This window comes from Lathamus discolor, chromosome 5, assembly GCF_037157495.1.
Source record: "Lathamus discolor isolate bLatDis1 chromosome 5, bLatDis1.hap1, whole genome shotgun sequence".
Taxonomy (NCBI): domain Eukaryota; kingdom Metazoa; phylum Chordata; class Aves; order Psittaciformes; family Psittacidae; genus Lathamus; species Lathamus discolor.
This window is the reverse complement of record NC_088888.1, coordinates 39,312,258-39,329,920: the sequence shown is the minus strand read 5'-3', so window position 1 is coordinate 39,329,920 and position 17,663 is coordinate 39,312,258. Positions and strand designations below refer to the sequence as shown.

General features: G+C 42.2%; 1 protein-coding gene across 2 annotated transcripts in view; it reads right to left on the bottom strand.

The window, feature by feature from the left end:
- Window positions 1–17,663, bottom strand: part of PRKN (parkin RBR E3 ubiquitin protein ligase) — a 730,480-nt gene that overhangs the window by 119,415 nt on the left and 593,402 nt on the right. For both annotated transcript variants that reach the window (XM_065680442.1, XM_065680443.1), the window contains one exon: window positions 577–726. In XM_065680442.1, the coding sequence (XP_065536514.1) occupies window positions 577–726 (150 nt within the window). The remainder of the gene's footprint in view (window positions 1–576; window positions 727–17,663) is intronic.

The following is a 17,663-nucleotide window of genomic DNA, read 5'->3' as shown; positions in this document are numbered from 1 at the left end:
GTACTGCCAAAAAAAATCACTGATCAAAAAAATATGATCTGACCTCCTAGCGAAAACATTTTTATGTGTCATGTGGTTTTCTTTTCCAGAAATCCACCAGTATTTGTGCATTCCCCCTCCTTAAAAATAATTTTATGAGCAAACAAAAATATTTCTATATTTCTTTTCATCTTGTAGCTTAACATGTATAAGCAATGTCTTACTTATAAAGAAAGTTGGTGTTTATAGCATAATGATTTGCTCAAGATCCCATTCATTTTTGCTGAGTGCAAGGAGAAGGTCAAAGCACATTTAGATTATCATTTGCGCAGTTCAATTTCTTACTATAACTACTCAGGAACTTCTTAAACCAAATAAAATGAAGAATTCTGGAATGGACATAGTCTACACAATGAAGTCCTTGTTTCTAAGCCATGGTGCTATATTTAATTTGTTTACTGAGCTACAGTATCCCATTCTGGTGTGAAGGACAATTCAGTCACTGATGGAAAAGTGAAAAAACATTTCCCCACTTATTCTAATATCATACAATATCCATTGTTTCCCACACACAAGTAGAAAAATGTATGTTCTTACCCCACAGCCTATTCCATTGCCTGGTTCACATACAATTTTCTTCACTCCTGGCTCAGGAAGCAAACCCGCTCCACAGCCGGGCGTTGGACACAGCACTCCTCCCATCTGCAGCACGCATTCCTCGGCCCCATAGCGCTGGTAGCGGTTGTACTACAATACAACACACTGGTGTTAAACTTCCAACAGCACACAAATATACCCCCCACTTCCAAACCTTTGAGCTTGAATCTATCCCACATAACCAAGTCAACTATCCTAATGTTAACTGTCCATTCTGTGATTCTGTGTCTTACATAGATTACAACCTATGATTCAGATTATTTGTAGGAAGTGTAAAATTTCATAGTGTTGTTACATGGGGTGTCACTTCTCGCTGACTTACATCATACACATCCTTTTTGTGACTCACAACTATCCTTTGCACCACCAGAAAATCGTGTGGGATATTAAAATCAAGAAAACAGTAGACTGTTTCTGTAAGTAACCTCAAGAACTCTTATATTGTCATAAAAAAAAATACTGTAAACATCATAAATGTAATCCAATAGCAGATACTGATAAATGCTGAATACAGATCAAAAAGAAATCCACAAAACCCCTCAAGGATCTATAGCTAGAAGTATCACGTAACGATTTAGAGCTAAAGGGTAGTAAAAATTGTGCAGCCAATTTTATTTTCAAAATAAATTTCATGAAACTGATTGGCAAAATAATTCTCTGATACACATTTATTTCAATATTAGGTGTAGGTTTTTTCCAGGGTCTCCCATGAATTTTTCTTAGTCTCTGCAGTTTCCATCTAGTCCTACCCTGATAGCCTAAAAGGCTATGGAAATGCCTCCATTTTAGTGATGCAGACACTGACACAGAGCAATATTAAATAACATGCTTGGCGTATCCTCACTGACAAAAATGCCCACTCTAAAATGACTGATGCCATTGCAATAATTTTGCCTGGTCTAACTTACCCTGCTTTCAGCTGGAGATAAGCTGAGCAAGTACAAATCATGCTGTGTACATGTAAATCACATCCACTCTAGGGTTCTGTGTTGGTGCAGTTCCACACTAGTGGCTATATAACCATTGTAAACCAGGCTTCAGATTCGCCTATAAATCTGGCCTACTGTAGAGTGAAATAAATGAAAGCATTTGGTTCTAACAGCCCCAAAGAAAACAGGAAAATGCAAAGGCCAAAGAGGAAGGAAGCAGCATGAATTTTCTCTGCGAGTGGAATGACTTTATGGTGTGCTAAAGGAACAAAATGGAGCTTTATGTTACAGCACTCACAGCAGTATTTAGTGCTTCATAAACTTTTATCCCATAACTGCTCATGAAAATCTTCTTCCTTTTTTGGGGCGATAACAAACAAAAAATTCTTTCTTCAATCTGCAACCCTCCCGAAAGAAATCTCACAAGGAAAACTCAAGGACCAAACATTAGGACCAAAACCTCATACACAAAGCATACAAAGAAGCATTTTAAATTACAACACAGGGGCTCCAGTGCATGTTTTCTGGCTAAATTTGAGATTTTTCTGCAAATATTGCCATAACATGTCATGTTACACTGTCTTTTCAAAAATAGTATATGACATCTTAAACCATTATAATACAGAGACACAAAAGTGTTTGATCACAGGAAGAAATAATTAACAAACTGAAGGTATCTGCCTTTGTCAATTTACAAAAAATCCAAACAAAAGGAGAACAAAATCTAAAAGGAGAGAAAGCCTTCAATATATCACTCAAGTGTGTGAGCAACAGACAGAAATCCTGAATTAAGGATCTCAGATCTGGAAAATAACATTATTTTGAGAAATGCAGGATAAATGTCTCCAAAATGTCCTTGAAAATGGGGAATCAACAAGTCAACTGGTGCCTTTCTATGTTATTGTTATGCTCGAACATAGAGTAATGGCATAAATATTTAATGTTGGACTCTATCAATTTTCAGCAAAGTTTGTAATCCTTGTACTAAAATCATGCTAAGTGCTCCAAGTTGCTCTGCTCGCCTTGAACAGAAATATGGGTAACCACAGCTGCAAAATTCCCTGCTGACCTAATTTTTCTTCAGGGCAGACACTGGACCTGAAGGTGAGGATGGTGACTGTCTTACTCTGTTAAGAGGGAACATTGTGCTGGATGTGGGATTGTTAGCAGCTTCTCATTACGGCAGCAAGCACCAGTAGCACTGTAGCTGAGATTCTGTCAGCTTTTCCATTATAAACTCTCAGTAGAAAAAAAGGATATGCTTTCCAGTCATTAACACAGCAAAAAAGGATATGGAGAGATTCCTCTCATCTTGTCTCCTTTTTTTTTTTTTTTGTTTTAATATACAAAAATATAAGATAGGTAAGCTGGGAATCAATCTGTCTTGTTAAAGAAAGATACAGAAAGGAAATATCCAGTCTATCTACTGGCAAACTGGACAAAGCCATTATATTCTGTCCAAAAATTTGACATTTTATACTGGTTCAGCACAGGACTTATACCAAATCAGCAGAGCATTGTCATCAGCGTTTTTCACACTATAAAATCCCCCTAAAATGATCCCACTTCAACACAGGAAAAATCCTACTGAATGTGTTTGCGCATTTTGACATCTAGTTACCAGCCTGTTTTCTACCTTCAAAGTACAGATACATTTATAAGGTGTCATTTTCCAATTTCTTTTTCCTTGTGCCTGTACGCTAGCTCACTTAAAACCCAGCAACCAACTAAACCATGTAGTAGCAGAACGTACATACTTTTGCTGCCGTAACACAGTAATACATAACATACATGGATTTATATTCTTTATTCAGTGGCCTGAAACAAAATGACTCACTTTACATTAACGGTGCATTTATAAAAGGCTTGTAAAGGACCAAATAATTTATTAATTAATTATTAAATAACTATTTGCATATAGGCACAGATCATGTCTATTAGAGGCATTCTTTTCCTATATATCACAGCTATACATATCACACAAGACTGATGCAATCAACATGCTTATAGCAAGTCAATTTTCAAAAACCCTTAAATGCCTTTGGAGCCCATAATGTATTTTTGGTCACATGCCTGGATGAGATATTTAAGGATACTCAGCAGACAACCACCATCAATCCATTTAGTTTGGATTTCTGTGGTGATGATGCCTATAGTTGTGCTGGTTGCTTGGACTCTTTTTATAATTAACAGGAGAGATAGGATGCAATTAATCTTTTTCTTTTAGATTTGTATGTGAGAACTGAGCATGGGAGTGCCTTGTTGTATTAACAATAAAGAGAGATCAGACAATATTTTAGATATTGACACCTGAAATTAGGTGACTCCCACAACAGCTGTTTCAGTTCCAATAACCCTCATCCTAAATCACCTGGCCTAAACTATTTTTGAAAACAAGGTTTAAGAACCTAAGTAGCTTGGACTGTGGACCACTTCACACCATTTTAGCTCTTCAAACCTTAAACATCTAACCTAAATAAGTCATATAGGCTTGAAATACACTGAATGAGAAGAAACAAGATCCCAAGAAGGGAACAGGGAATTTATCATTGCTTACATGTGATGTCTAAGATAGGTAGGATGAATCTCCTTGTGGAAGTGCTATAGTTGAAGCTAAGAAAACTAACTTAGGCTAGATATTTGACACATAAAGAGCTGTCATTAAAGAGGATTCTATGAAGTCTTCTGTACGTTCAAAATATTTCACAGTATTTATTAGTCAATTACTATCAATGTGCCTCCTATTTAGAGATACACTCATCATCATCATCATCACAGTGTAAAATTGTTCTGCATTCTACAAGAAGCTAAAATATCTCCAATTATTTTTAGAAAAAACTTCTTAGAAAGTTTAATATATGGGGAACTTGACTGAACTGGTATTCATGGCACCTGATTTCATTCCTGGCAGCAGCAGAGCCTTCCTGTGGTTTTCGCATAAGGCACTTCATCTATGCTTCTCATCAGTTGCCCGCTTGTAAAAAGGGAGAATGATACTTGCTGATTTCACTGCAGTGTTAAGAGGCAAAACCCATTAATAGTCATGAGAACATCAAATACTACAGCAATGAGGCTCATAAAATTACACAGATACCACCAGCCCGTCTACTGCTGCTAGAAAGTAGCTTTTGAGCAAAGCATGTCAGCAATTTATATTCTACTGTAATAAGGACCTCAGAAATACAGGTAGATAAGTGGTTGTTGGATTCACCATAGAACCATATATTTCAATGCTTATTTTTTGGGAAAAAAAAAAAAGACCTAAAAAATATGATTTACTCCAAATCATAGAATCATAGAATCATAGAATAGTTAGGGTTGGAAAGGACATCAAGATCATCTACTTCCAACCCCCCTGCCATGGGCAGGGACACCTCACACTAAACCATCCCACACAAGGCTTCATCCAACCTGGCCTTGAACACTGCCAGGGATGGAGCACTCACAACCTCCCTGGGCAACCCATTCCAGTGTCTCACCACCCTAACAGGAAAGAATTTCCTCCTTATATCCAATCTAAACTTCCCCTGTTTAAGTTTGAACCCATTACCCCTTGTCCTGTCACTACAGTCCCTGACAAAGAGTCCCTCCCCAGCATCCCTATAGGCCCCCTTCAGATACTGGAAGGCTGCTATTAGGTCTCCATGCAGCCTTCTCTTCTCCAGGCTCAAAAGCCCCAACTTCCTCAGCCTATCTTCATACGGGAGGTGCTCCAGTCCCCTGATCATCCTCGTGGCCCTCCTCTGGACTTGTTCCAGCAGTTCCACGTCCTTTTTATGTTGAGGACACCAGAACTGCACACAATACTCCAGGTGAGGTCTCACGAGAGCAGAGTAGAGGGGCAGGATCACCTCCTTCGACCTGCTGGTCACGCTCCTTTTGATGCAGCCCAGGATACGGTTGGCTTTCCGGGCTGCGAGCGCACACTGCAGCCGGCTTATGTTCATTTTCTCATCGACCAGCACCCCCAAGTCCTTCTCTGCAGGGCTGCTCTGAATCTCTTCTTTGCCCAGTCTGTACCTGTGCCTGGGATTGCTCCGACCCAGGTGTAGGACTTTGCACTTGTCATGGTTGAACTTCATAAGGTTGGCATCAGCCCACCTCACAAGCGTGTCAAGGTCCCTCTGAATGGCATCCCTTCCCTCCAGAATATCAACCGGACCGCACAGCTTGGTGTCATTGGCAAACTTGCTGAGGGCGCACTCAATCCCACTGTCCATGTCAGCGATGAAGATGTTAAACAAGACCGGTCCCAACACCAATCTCTGAGGGACACCACTCGTTACCGGTCTCCAGCCGGACATTGAGCCATTGACCACAACTCTTTGTGTGCGGCCGTCCAGCCAGTTCTTTATCCACCGAGTGGTCCATCCATCAAATTGATGTCTCTCCAATTTAGAGACAAGGATGTCGTGTGGGACAGTGTCAAACGCTTTGCACAAGTCTAGGTAGATGACATCAACTACTTTACCCTTATCCATCAATTCTGTAGCCCCATCATAGAAGGCCACCAAATTGGTCAGGCAGGATTTCCCCTTAGTGAAGCCATGCTGTCTGTCACCAAGCACCTTGTTGTTTTTCATGTGCCTTAGCATGCTGTCCAGGAGAATGTGCTCCAAGATTTTACCAGGCACAGAGGTGAGACTGACTGGTCTGTAATTCCCCGGGTCTTCCATTTTCCCCTTCTTGAAAATGGGGGTTATATTTCCCTTTTTCCAGTCGTCGGGAACTTCACCTGACTGCCATGATTTTTCAAATACGATGGCCAGTGGCTTAGCAACTTCATTCGCAAGCTCCTTCAGGACCTGCGTATAGATTCCATCAGTTCCCATGGACTTGTGCGCGTTCAGATTTTTAAGATGGTCTCGAACCAGCTCCTCTCCCACAGTGGGCCCAAGGTCTTCATTCTCACAGTCCCTGCGTCTACCTTCTAAGAACTGGGTGGTGCAGTCACCAGCGCTAAGACAGCTAAAGGCATATGAACAAGATAAACATAAAACATTCTGATTTTTTTTTAATCTTGTGAACTTTCCCCTCAATTTGCGAACTGTCCCAGTCAACCCAAAGCTATACTTTTCATGGAATAAAATTCTAAGTGGAAAAAATTCACAGCTCTACTTATGGTATTTCAACCATATCATGAAGTTCTTTTGCACAATCTGCTCATAAAGACTTGTCAGGGCCTTTAGAAAGTATTTTTATAAGTGATTATAAATTATAGTATGACACAGATATGGAGGCTATATAACTGTAATCATTTATGCCCTGTTCCCTATTTTCCAGATGGGGATGGTTTTTCTTGAGTCTTAGAAAGGCACCTACTTGGTTTTCAACCAGTGGAAATTCAATCACTTGACACTGTAAGTCAAGGATAATATAAATGAAATAATTGGGCTGACAAAGGAATAAAACAAGTTTAACTATGGAATACAGTCTTTTCAGTTACATTGAGATTCAGATACTAAGCAAAATGGATATGCACATGGATGCACAAAACTTGCAAAATACTCTTTGTGAACACAGTGATTCCTTACCATACTATTTAATTTGCAATATGCTTTAATATCCTAGAATCATAGAACAGTTTGGGTTGGAAGGGACCTTAAAAGATCATGTATTCCAACCTTCCCTGCCATAGCACATATGCCTTGTGCTATTTTGCTTTTGCTTTTACACTTCGGGCACAGTTTTATTTTCCTTTTTTTTTTTTTCCTCACACCTAAAGGCATCTGCTCAGTAGTAGCCTTGCAGGGAACTTTAGACAAAAGCTTAATAGTAGATGTACAGCCAAAATTCCTAATCTTTGAAAGGTAATTCAATTACTTGTTTCTTTTAACCGCATGTAATAGTCTCAAATGAAAGAAAATCTACTTTCTGGTGTCAGACTGTTTTTACTGCTCTTATAAATCAAATAACCATCTGTGTGTTTCAAAATTAGATTGTGGAGGCTATTAGTCCATAATGTAGACTAAGCACTTTATTTATATGTATTATATACTCACAAAAAACCTTAGAATTAGTTCTGTAACGTAATTAGGCAACTTAAAGTATAAACCCCTGAGTACTTATTGGACTAGTGTCATGGTTTCACCCCAGCTGGCAAGTACCATACAGCTGCTTGCTCACTCCCTGCACCCTTCTCTCCTGGGTGGGATGGGGAAGAGAATCGGAAGAAGATACAACCTGGTACAAACCAGGACAACTAGTAAAAATACTTACAAATATGTCATCTAAAATACAGATTAAAAAGATGTGGACTGACATGGGTCTCCATGAGGCACCCTTATTTATTTTTTCCTGAGTTACTGGGCTCCTCTGCTAGCCAGTAGTAGGATAGGAAGTTGAGAGCATCAGCTCTTTGTGGTTCCCACAGAAGCTCCACAAAGCAGACCAGAAAGACAACCACCTTCTGGAAGGCTGGAATTTGCCTGACTTTGGAGAGTCATGGAAAACTGGGTGAGGCAGTCTCAAGAAAATATTTAGATAAGAAACCCCTGACTGGATCAATGCAACACAATTCATGGATGAAATTAAACTGGAATAGAGAGGGGGAAAGAAAGGAAAGACTGCAGTTTGCAGAATGATGTGAAAGAAAGCAAAAGGTGAGGAATATGAAAATAGAAAATAAAGAATACCGAGAAGAGAGGACACTGAAGCAGGTTGAATTGGAGATCAAACTGAATATATGAGAGGCAATATGCTGCAATGAAGAAAGTGGACTAAACATAGAGTGTGGCTTGGCACTATATTTACAAAACATTGGAAGTTTGAGGTCTTTCAGCTGGTATTTGGGGGATCACACTGAACAGGCTGAATGCTGGAGATAAACATTCAGTTCTTCCCCTTCCTTATGGAGCTCAAATCCATATTCCTTTCTCCCCTACAAGTAACAACCATGATGGCTCTAAATGATGCAAGGAAATCTTTTCTGTTGATATTGTTGAAAATTGTGCGACTGACATTCAGTCAAGCAGATACTGGATCCCAGGAATTCCACTTCTCAGGTCACAGGAATAGATACATTCATATCCTATGGAAGCAGATCAAAGTCTGTACAAAGGGGCACATCACTGGTCATCTTAAAATGCAAGATGATAAATTTTGTTGTGTAATTCAAGCTATAGAAAAAAAAAAGTGGTGTAAAGAGGATCAGGAGTTCAATTTTAGAGAGCAAGCGATGGATTGGTGATGACAAATCCAAAAGCTGAGACAGACAAAATTCAGATATTAGACAGAAAAAGTGGGAAAAAATGAGATACACATAGGCATCACTCACATTAAGTAGTAGCTGAAGCCAGGGAACTGGGTGGGAAAGTGCAGAGGTGTAAGGAAAGAGAGATTTGAGAATGGTAACAAAATAGGTTTGGTTTAATAATTACAAAGGGGGAAAAATATGCAGTGATTTCCCCCACCAGGTGTGAATTATTGAGAGATGACTTTTTTCCAAGTGTAGTTACCAAAAATTCTTGACCCATAAATATTTCAGAAGCACTTTGTTGATCATATCTGACAGTTTCCTGCACTGAACTCAGCTGATTAATTAGAATTGTCACATGACATTACTTTTGCCAGAATGGGTTAATACATAGCAATTAATTTAAGACTGATTTTAAATTAATATTCTGTAGCATATACTTGAAGTCTACTTGCCGCACACGTCATTCCTTTAAAACCTCAATTAATGTTAAATGATTTCTGTCCACACTGTGATCTCTTAATACTAGATTTCCACATTTCCTGACGTTACAGCTCATAGCAAAGCCCACACACCTTTGAACAGCATTAGGATGCGCATCTGCAGATTTTCAAATCAGGGTATTCCTTTGCATAAGTTTTTCCCAGGGGGCAAGGAAATGAGAAAAAATAAAAAGGAGTGCCCCCATTCGGGTTTGCTCAGATTCCAGGGATACAAACACCCACAACAAAGAAAAAGTGAGCACTAATATGAGCTTCAGTAGCAGCTGATAGAAGAGATCTGTTAAAACTGATCATTCCCCTGTCAAAATATCAAAAAACTGGCCAATACATTCTGCAAAGTTGTCAGAGCAGAAGATATAACAGAGAAGCGCAGCTATACACTACTTAGCAGCTTCTTTTCCTGCCACTAGCTCGTCATCTGCTTCATCTGCGCTGTGACCTGTTGGGGGCACTCAGGTATAGCAGCAGATTGCGTGCTATTGCGTTATTTGTTTTCCCAGCCTTCAGATGTATCTGCTATTTTATTCATGATTCACAATATTCCATTTAAACAATTAAACAAGATTTTTTTATCACTTTGGGGAGAAGAGTGAAATTTCTCAGAGAGTCATTAGGGAGACTCCATAACAGTTCACTGCACGTCATCTTACTATATTGGTATACTGTAGCATTTAGGTCTGAATTAAAGTGTTTTCTCTGCTGTTTCTGGTATTGGCTTGTTGACTTACTTGCCTTCCACTGCATTTGGCCAGAGCTTATATCTAGTGCATCTTGAACAAATTTTTGTAAGCAGCTTATACTATCAACACTTGTAGAAACATTTGCATTTACTTGCAGAGACAGCCAGCCTGAGAGGGCAAATGGCTACTGCAGTTTCTTATATTGTACTATTTTTTAATGGCTCCTCAATTAATAAATCTTTTATCCCATCCTGAGTGTATCTCAGGAACCTATGAAGTGAAGCAGTTAGCCAGCAGGTTGAACTGCATCCATTATTATGCTAGGGGAAATGATGGATTATGAACAGTGAGATCAAACTGCAAGAAAACAGATCTACAGAGCTAAGGGCAATTAGAAAGCTTCAGGTTTTATCCTTCCTGGGGCTGCATGCACAGGAGACTCTCTTTGCCTTGTACAGACCTTTGTGGACTGGGAATGTCTGTGAAAAGGACGTCCAAACCAAACCTGTCAAAACCGCTTTTGAAGAGTTTTCTAGGTTGGAGTCTCTGGTACTTTCTCAAAGCATCAACTACCAAGTGGGGTAGCAATCTATTGATAAATGTATTTGTGTTGCATATTATAGCAACTACTCTAGAAACTGGTTTTATGTGGTAAATCAGGTATCCACAATGCATATCATATACCAGGGAAGCTTATACCCTTCTATTTCACCATGAAGACTATGACTATATCTTTCCATAAAGTCTAAAAACAATGCCATCTTTAAAAACCCTCTTGCCACCAACTAAAACTTAAAAGATAGACTTTCCAGCTGGAATGAACTTCCAACAATGTACATTCCTGAGGGAATAGAAGACACAGGAGGTTTACATGTCCAGCAAACTACCAAAAAGTTTGACTATTTGGACAACTGTGTCAATTTTTTGGACAACTGTGGTCAATTGCTGAGGTGAGTAGCTCGAGAGAGGACACTTTCAACACCTGAGCTGGGGGAAGCTAAGCGTCCAGGAGCCTCGACTCAGAGTGGCGAGAGCCACTGAGGGAGCCTTGATTCCTCTACACGAGTTGCCCGGGAGCCGGCAGCTCAGCTAACATGAGCAGGGACTCACAGGCAGTGGAGCCAAGAGGGACGGCACCAGCCCTGAGTGGTTAAAAACCTGTCCCAGGGAGCGCGGCGAAACGGGCAGGCAAACAGGGCGGGTCGAGGCAGTTTGTGCGGGCAGGTGGGTGGGATGGTGAGCACTGTCCTTATGACCAGGGCCCAGTCTGGGAGCTCTGCTCTGGCTGCCCGGCGGTGGCCAGCATAGGCACCCAGACAGAGCCGGTGGGAGGGGAGGCTGCAGTGCAGAGCTTGGAGTGTAGAGAGTGCCTGCACTGGTCTCGTGAGGCGAGGGTGCACACTGGGCAGGGCTGCACCCGGTGCTCCCCGGTGGAGGTCCTCCTGCAGCAGGGGCTGAGCTGCGGGACGCTGTCAATAGGCTGCAAGATGTCAGGGAAGCTGAGAGGAAGCAGCACTGCCTGCTCCAGGCCCAAACTGTGCAGGGGGCTCAAGCGTCCACTGTAGCTCATGGAGGAAAGAAGGAGGCTGTTAACCCGGGAAGCTGGGAACTAGTGACAAAGAATAACCCAAAAAACAAACAAACAAGCAAACAGGAAAAAAAACCCAACCAAACAAAAAAAACCAAACCAACAACCCAACAAAAAAAAAAAAAAAAAAAGGAGGAAGAGGACAATTAAAAGCAAGGAGCTTCCTCCTAAATCTGTTGTCCCCACACAGAGACGCTTTGCTGTCCTGCAGGAGGCTGATGAGGAAACACACTCGCACCATGAACAACCGGCTGATGCACTGGTAAAGATCTCTACTGGCGCTGCCAAGAAAAAGCAGCGGGTCATGGTAGTAGGGGACTCTACTTTGACAGGAACAGAAGCACCCACCTGTCAGCCTGACCCAGTCTCAAGGGAGGCGTGTTGCCTACCAGGGGCATAGATCAGGGATGCTGCAGAGAGGCTGCCTGCTCTAATAAGTCCCAATGACTATTACCCACTTCTAGTGACCCATGTGGGTGATAGTGATATAGACAGCAGTAGCCTGGAGAACATAAAGGACTACAGAGCCCTGGGAGAGGTGGTCAGGGGCTCTGGAGCTCAGATAGTCTTTTCGTCAATTCTCCAGGATACAGGGGAGGACCTTGAAAAGGCTAGGAGGATTGGCCAGGTTAATAAACGGTTAGAACGATGGTGCCATAGTCACGGGTTTGGGTATCTAGAACATGGGACTCAATTTAGTAGGCCAGGCTCTGGAGGCTGGCAGAGCTGGTCTGACGAAGGGGAAGAGCAGTTTTAGTAGGAGGCTTGCCAGGCTGGTCAAGAAAGCTTTAAACTACATGTGTTGGAGGAGGGGAGCATCATTCCATCCCAACACACCCAGTCAGTTGCCAGTATCTGTGATAAATGCTCAGAGCAATGTAGAAATGTTCCAGCTGCTCCAGCCTATGAGCTGGCTTCATTTGGAGCTCTGCTCAGATGCCTCTGTACAAACACTCATAGCATGGGGAACAAACAAGAGGAATTAGAGATGTGTGCATGTCTACGGGGATATGATATAATAGGCATCACAGAAACATGGTGGGATGGCTCCTATGACTGGAGTGTTGGAATGGAAGGTTACCAGCTCTTTAGAAAAGACAGGCCCGGCAGATGGGGTGGGGAAGTTGCTATTTATGTTAGGGATAGGCTGAAGAGTATGGAACTCTGTCTGGGGACAGGTGAGCAGTTGACAGAGAGTTTGTGGGTCAGGGTTAAAGGGAGAACAGTGATGGGAGACATTACTGTGGGGATCTGTTACAGACGACCTGATCAAGAGGAACCTGCGGATGAAGCACACCATAGACAGATAGGAACAGCCTCATGCTTGCAGGCCCTTGTTCTCATGGGGGACTTCAAACACACTGATATCTGTTCGAGGGACAGTATGGCCTGGCACAAGCAATCCAGGAGGTTCCTTGACTGTGTGGAAGGCAACTGCCTTCTGCAAGTAATAGAGGAGCCAACAAGAAGAGGTGCCATGCTTGACCTTGTGCTCTCCAACAGGGAAGGGCTGGTTGGAAATGTGATGCTCCAGGGCAGCCATGGATGCAGTGATCATGAGATGGTCGAATTTGAGATCCCCAGGACAGTGAAAAGAGCGTGCAGCAAGCTCACTGCCTGGACTTCAAGAGTGCAGACTTTGGCCTCTTCAGGAACCTGCTTAGTAAGGTTCCATGGGATATAGCCCTGGAGGGCAGGGGGGCCCAAGACTGTTGGTTGATATTCAAGGATCACCTGCTACAAGCTCAGGAGTGTTGTGTCCCAACTAGAAGGAAGTGCAGCAGGAGGGCCAGGAGACCTCCATGGATGGATAAGGAGCTCCTAAGGAAACTTCAAAGGAAAAAAGAGGCTTATAAAAGGTGGAAGCAAGGACAGGCGGCCTGGGAAGAATACAGGGACATTGTCTGGGAAGATAGGGAACAGATTAGGAAAGCTAAGGCCCAGTTAGAATTAAACTTGGATAGAGATATAAAAGATAACAGGAAAGGATTCTATAGTTACACTGCAAATAAAAGACAGACTAGGGACAACATGGGCCCTCTCCAGAAGCTATCAGGAGAACTGACTACCCTGGATTTGAGAAGGCTAAGGTTCTTAATGACTTCTTTGCCGCGGTCCTAACTGGCAAGTACTCTGGCCATACCACCCAAGTCTTGGAAGGCAGATGCAGGGACTGTGAGAATGAAGACCTTGGGCCCACTGTAGGAGAGGATCTGGTTCGAGACCATTTTAAAAATCTGAACGTGCACAAGTCCGTCGGAACTGATGAAATCCATCCGCGGGTCCTGAAGGAGCTGGCGAATGAAGTTGCTAAGCCACTGGCCATCGTATTTGAAAAATCATGGCAGTCAGGTGAAGTTCCTGATGACTGGAAAAAGGGAAATATAACCCCCATTTTCAAGAAGGGGAAAATGGAAGACCCGGGGAATTGCAGACCAGTCAGTCTCACCTCCTTGGAGCACATTCTCCTGGACAGCATGCTAAGGCACATGAAAAACAACAAGGTGCTTGGTGACAGCCAGCATGGCTTCACTAAGGGGAAATCCTGCCTGACCAATTTGGTGGCCTTCTATGATGGGGCTACAGAAATGATGGATAAGGGTAAAGCAGTTGATGTCATCTACCTGGACTTGTGCAAAGCATTTGACACTGTCCCACATGACATCCTTCTCTCTAAATTGGAGAGATATCAATTTGATGGATGGACCACTCGGAGGATAAAGAACTGGCTGGATGGCTGCACACAAAGAGTTGTGGTCAATGGCTCAATGTCCGGCTGGAGACCGGTAACGAGTGGGGTCCCTCAGGGATCGGTGTTGGGACCGGTCTTGTTTAACATCTTCGTCGCTGACATGGACAGTGGGATTGAGTGCGCCCTCAGCAAGTTTGCCGATGACACCAAGCTGTGTGGTCTGGTTGATATGTTGGAGGGAAGGGATGCCATCCAGAGGGACCTTGACACGCTTGTAAGGTGGGCTGATACCAACCTTATGAAGTTCAACCATGACAAGTGCAAGGTCCTACACCTGGGTCGGAGCAATCCCAGGCACAGCTACAGACTGGGCAGAGAAGAGATTCAGAGAGGCCCTGCTCTGAGAAGGACTTGGGGGTGCTGGTCAATGAGAAAATGAACATGAGCAGGCTTCAGCGTGCACTCGCAGCCCAGAAAGCCAACCGTATCCTGGGCTGCATCAAAAGAAGTGTGACCAGCAGGTCGAAAGAGGTGATCCTGCCCCTCTACTCTGCTCTCGTGAGACCTCACTGGAGTATTGTGTGCAGTTCTGGTGTCCTCAACAAAAAAGGACGTGGAACTGCTGGAACAAGTCCAGAGGAGGGCCACGAGGATGATCAGGGGACTGGAGCACCTCCCGTATGAAGACAGGCTGAGAAAGTTGGGGCTGTTGAGCCTGGAGAAGAGAAGGCTGCGTGGAGACCTCATAGCAGCCTTCCAGTAACTGAAGGGGGCCTATAGAGATGCTGGGAGGGACTCTTTGTCAGGGACTGTAGTGACAGGACAAGGGGTAATGGGTTAAAACTCAAACAGGGGAAGTTTAGATTGGATATAAGGAGGAAATTCTTTCCTGTTAGGGTAGTGAGGCACTGGAATGGGTTGCCCAGGGAGGTTGTGAGTGCTCCATCCCTGGCGGTGTTCAAGGCCAGGTTGGATGAAACCTTGTGTGGGATGGTTTAGTGTGAGGTGTCCCTGCCCATGGCAGGGGGGTTGGAACTAGATGATCTTGATGTCCTTTCCAACCCTAACTATTCTATGATTCTATGATTCTATTGCCTTGTGACAGGACAAAGGGAATTGGAAATGTAAAGGATCTGAACACTGAGGAACAGGAGATATGCAATGTAGGAAGCATAGTGGTAGGGTGGTGGAAAGAAAAGAGTGGGGATTTTTCATCTTTCAGTATGGATGGGTATAATAGGATCTAATGTCTGCAGGGACTTGTAAACAAAGAATTGAAGTTTTCCTAGGCAATATATTCCATTTTAAACAAGAATTAATCCAAGAAAGTAATGTAATGTGCGTTCTAAAGGAGATCAGAACAGATTATCACAATAGTCCGTTCTGCTTTTATAATCTGGCCTTAAACACATAAGCATTTTAAAAATAAATCAAGAGTGGATATGAAGCAGTATATGACCCTATTATTCTTTGACTGTTGCTTGTGGTGGAAAGTATATATGTTGGTTGATAATACCAAAACTGTAAGCAGTCTGAATAAAACAGTGCTATAATTATGGGTTTTTTTTCAATCTAGTATGCATGATAACAGAAAACACTTTATATCTTTTAAAAAAGCAAATTATAACTAAATAAAAGTAAGAAAAAATTAGCCATGTGAATAAAGACTTTACCTGAAATCCCTTTCTTTCTTCATTTAGATGTATTTGAATTTTATTTTATTTTTTACCTAGGTTTTGCACCAACTTCTGCCTGTCAAAGTGTGTGCTAACTTCAAGCAAGATGTGGTCATCAATGGACTCAAGATAACAATGTTTTTGTAGGGAGAGAATATAATTGTAATATTCTTTATATTTGTATGGGCATATAGAATAATTAAAGCATCATGGCAATGTTCACTACTTGCAAAGACATGAATGATAACCACTGTATGCAAACAGCCTGTTAGTGCAGCCAGTTTCTGAGAAAGGCAGCTGTTTACAGGTCAGACCCATTCTGGAAACAATTTTCCATCTGCAGAGTTTTATGCTCCTAGTGCATGATGACAAAAAAAATTCATCTCTTTAGGTGTATTTAATAAAAAGAGGAGTAATTTCATCATGAAAGTCTGAAAGAATACCAAAAATATTCCAAGTGGCAAAAATACTGTATTTATTTGATTAGTGAGGCTTTCCTTATCAAACTCCTCTACTAACTTGAAGACTTCTCTTATTATTGGACAGGAATTAACTATCTTTTCTCCTGTGGTTCTTCATGGCTTACATCATCCCACTTCTAAAGTTTGTGTAACCATATAATTTAATGCTCTCTTAGTGCAAAGAAAGCATTAAGACTAAATAAACAACCTTAAATCTAACATTTCCTAATGTCTGGATTCTTCATTTGCACTCTTAACTCTTTTAGCCTTCATTTTTATGTCTACCAGTTTCTTTTCTAAAAAGCAAACAGAAAAAAAGAAAGTCCATCAATTAAATTATACTGTTCTGTCAGTGGTCATTAGCAAGTCTGAGGTCTACAACCCCATCCTCCGAACTATCAAAGTCTGCTGGTTCAGCTGTCCCATTCAGTCTCTTGGTTTAGCTGTTGCTTACTTGCCCTTCAAGTCTCTCCCTTTGCCCCACTCCTCCTACTCTGCATAGCTTCACTTCCTCGTGCAGCTCACTAAGTACAGATCTTCCTTTATTTACCAGTCTCTTTAGCAAGTTTGCATAATTTGTCATTCTCTTTCAGCTCTTCATCCCAGCTTCTTGTCTGCTTTCTCCTCCTACCCTCTTTCACCAGGCAGCCCCATGTCTCCAGTGTCCCCAGGCTTCTTCCCACCCTGCCCTCCATTTGTCAGCTGGCTCTAATTGGTCTATTGGCCCCATCAGTCCAGGTCATAATTTCTTTTATTACTTCTTCCTAAATCCTCAGTGTCACCAGATTCCTGCTACCAGTATCTCCTTTGTCCTGGTCTGTTTTCTGTCTTTTTGCATTCCTGTCAGACAAACCCTCCCACACTCCCCATCATGCTGCCTTCTTGCTGAGTAAAAGCTGAGTCCCTGAGGAATTTGGCTTTTGACTTTCTGTAACAACTGAAGTAGGGGCTGGTGGGGGAAAACTGGAAGTCTAGAAAACGTACCAGCAGCCTCAGCTGTGATAAAAAAAAGAGTGAAGGAAAAGAAAAGCAACAGGGTGTTCTTGACAACAGAATCTGACCTAAAAACTAAGAAACAGTCTTTGAATTAACATTTCAGGAGCTGCTCCTACCTCTGTCACAGCCCTCACAAAATCTTGTCCAAGTCCCTTAGTGTCAGCTTCATTAAGAAATGCACATATTCTCATGTACAACAAGTTAATGCCAAGCTCTCAGGCCCTAGTACTTGCAACTCAGTTTGGCTTTATAACCAGTATATTAGGAGAGATACTTCAGAGACAAAGAAAACTTGAATTTCAGAAGC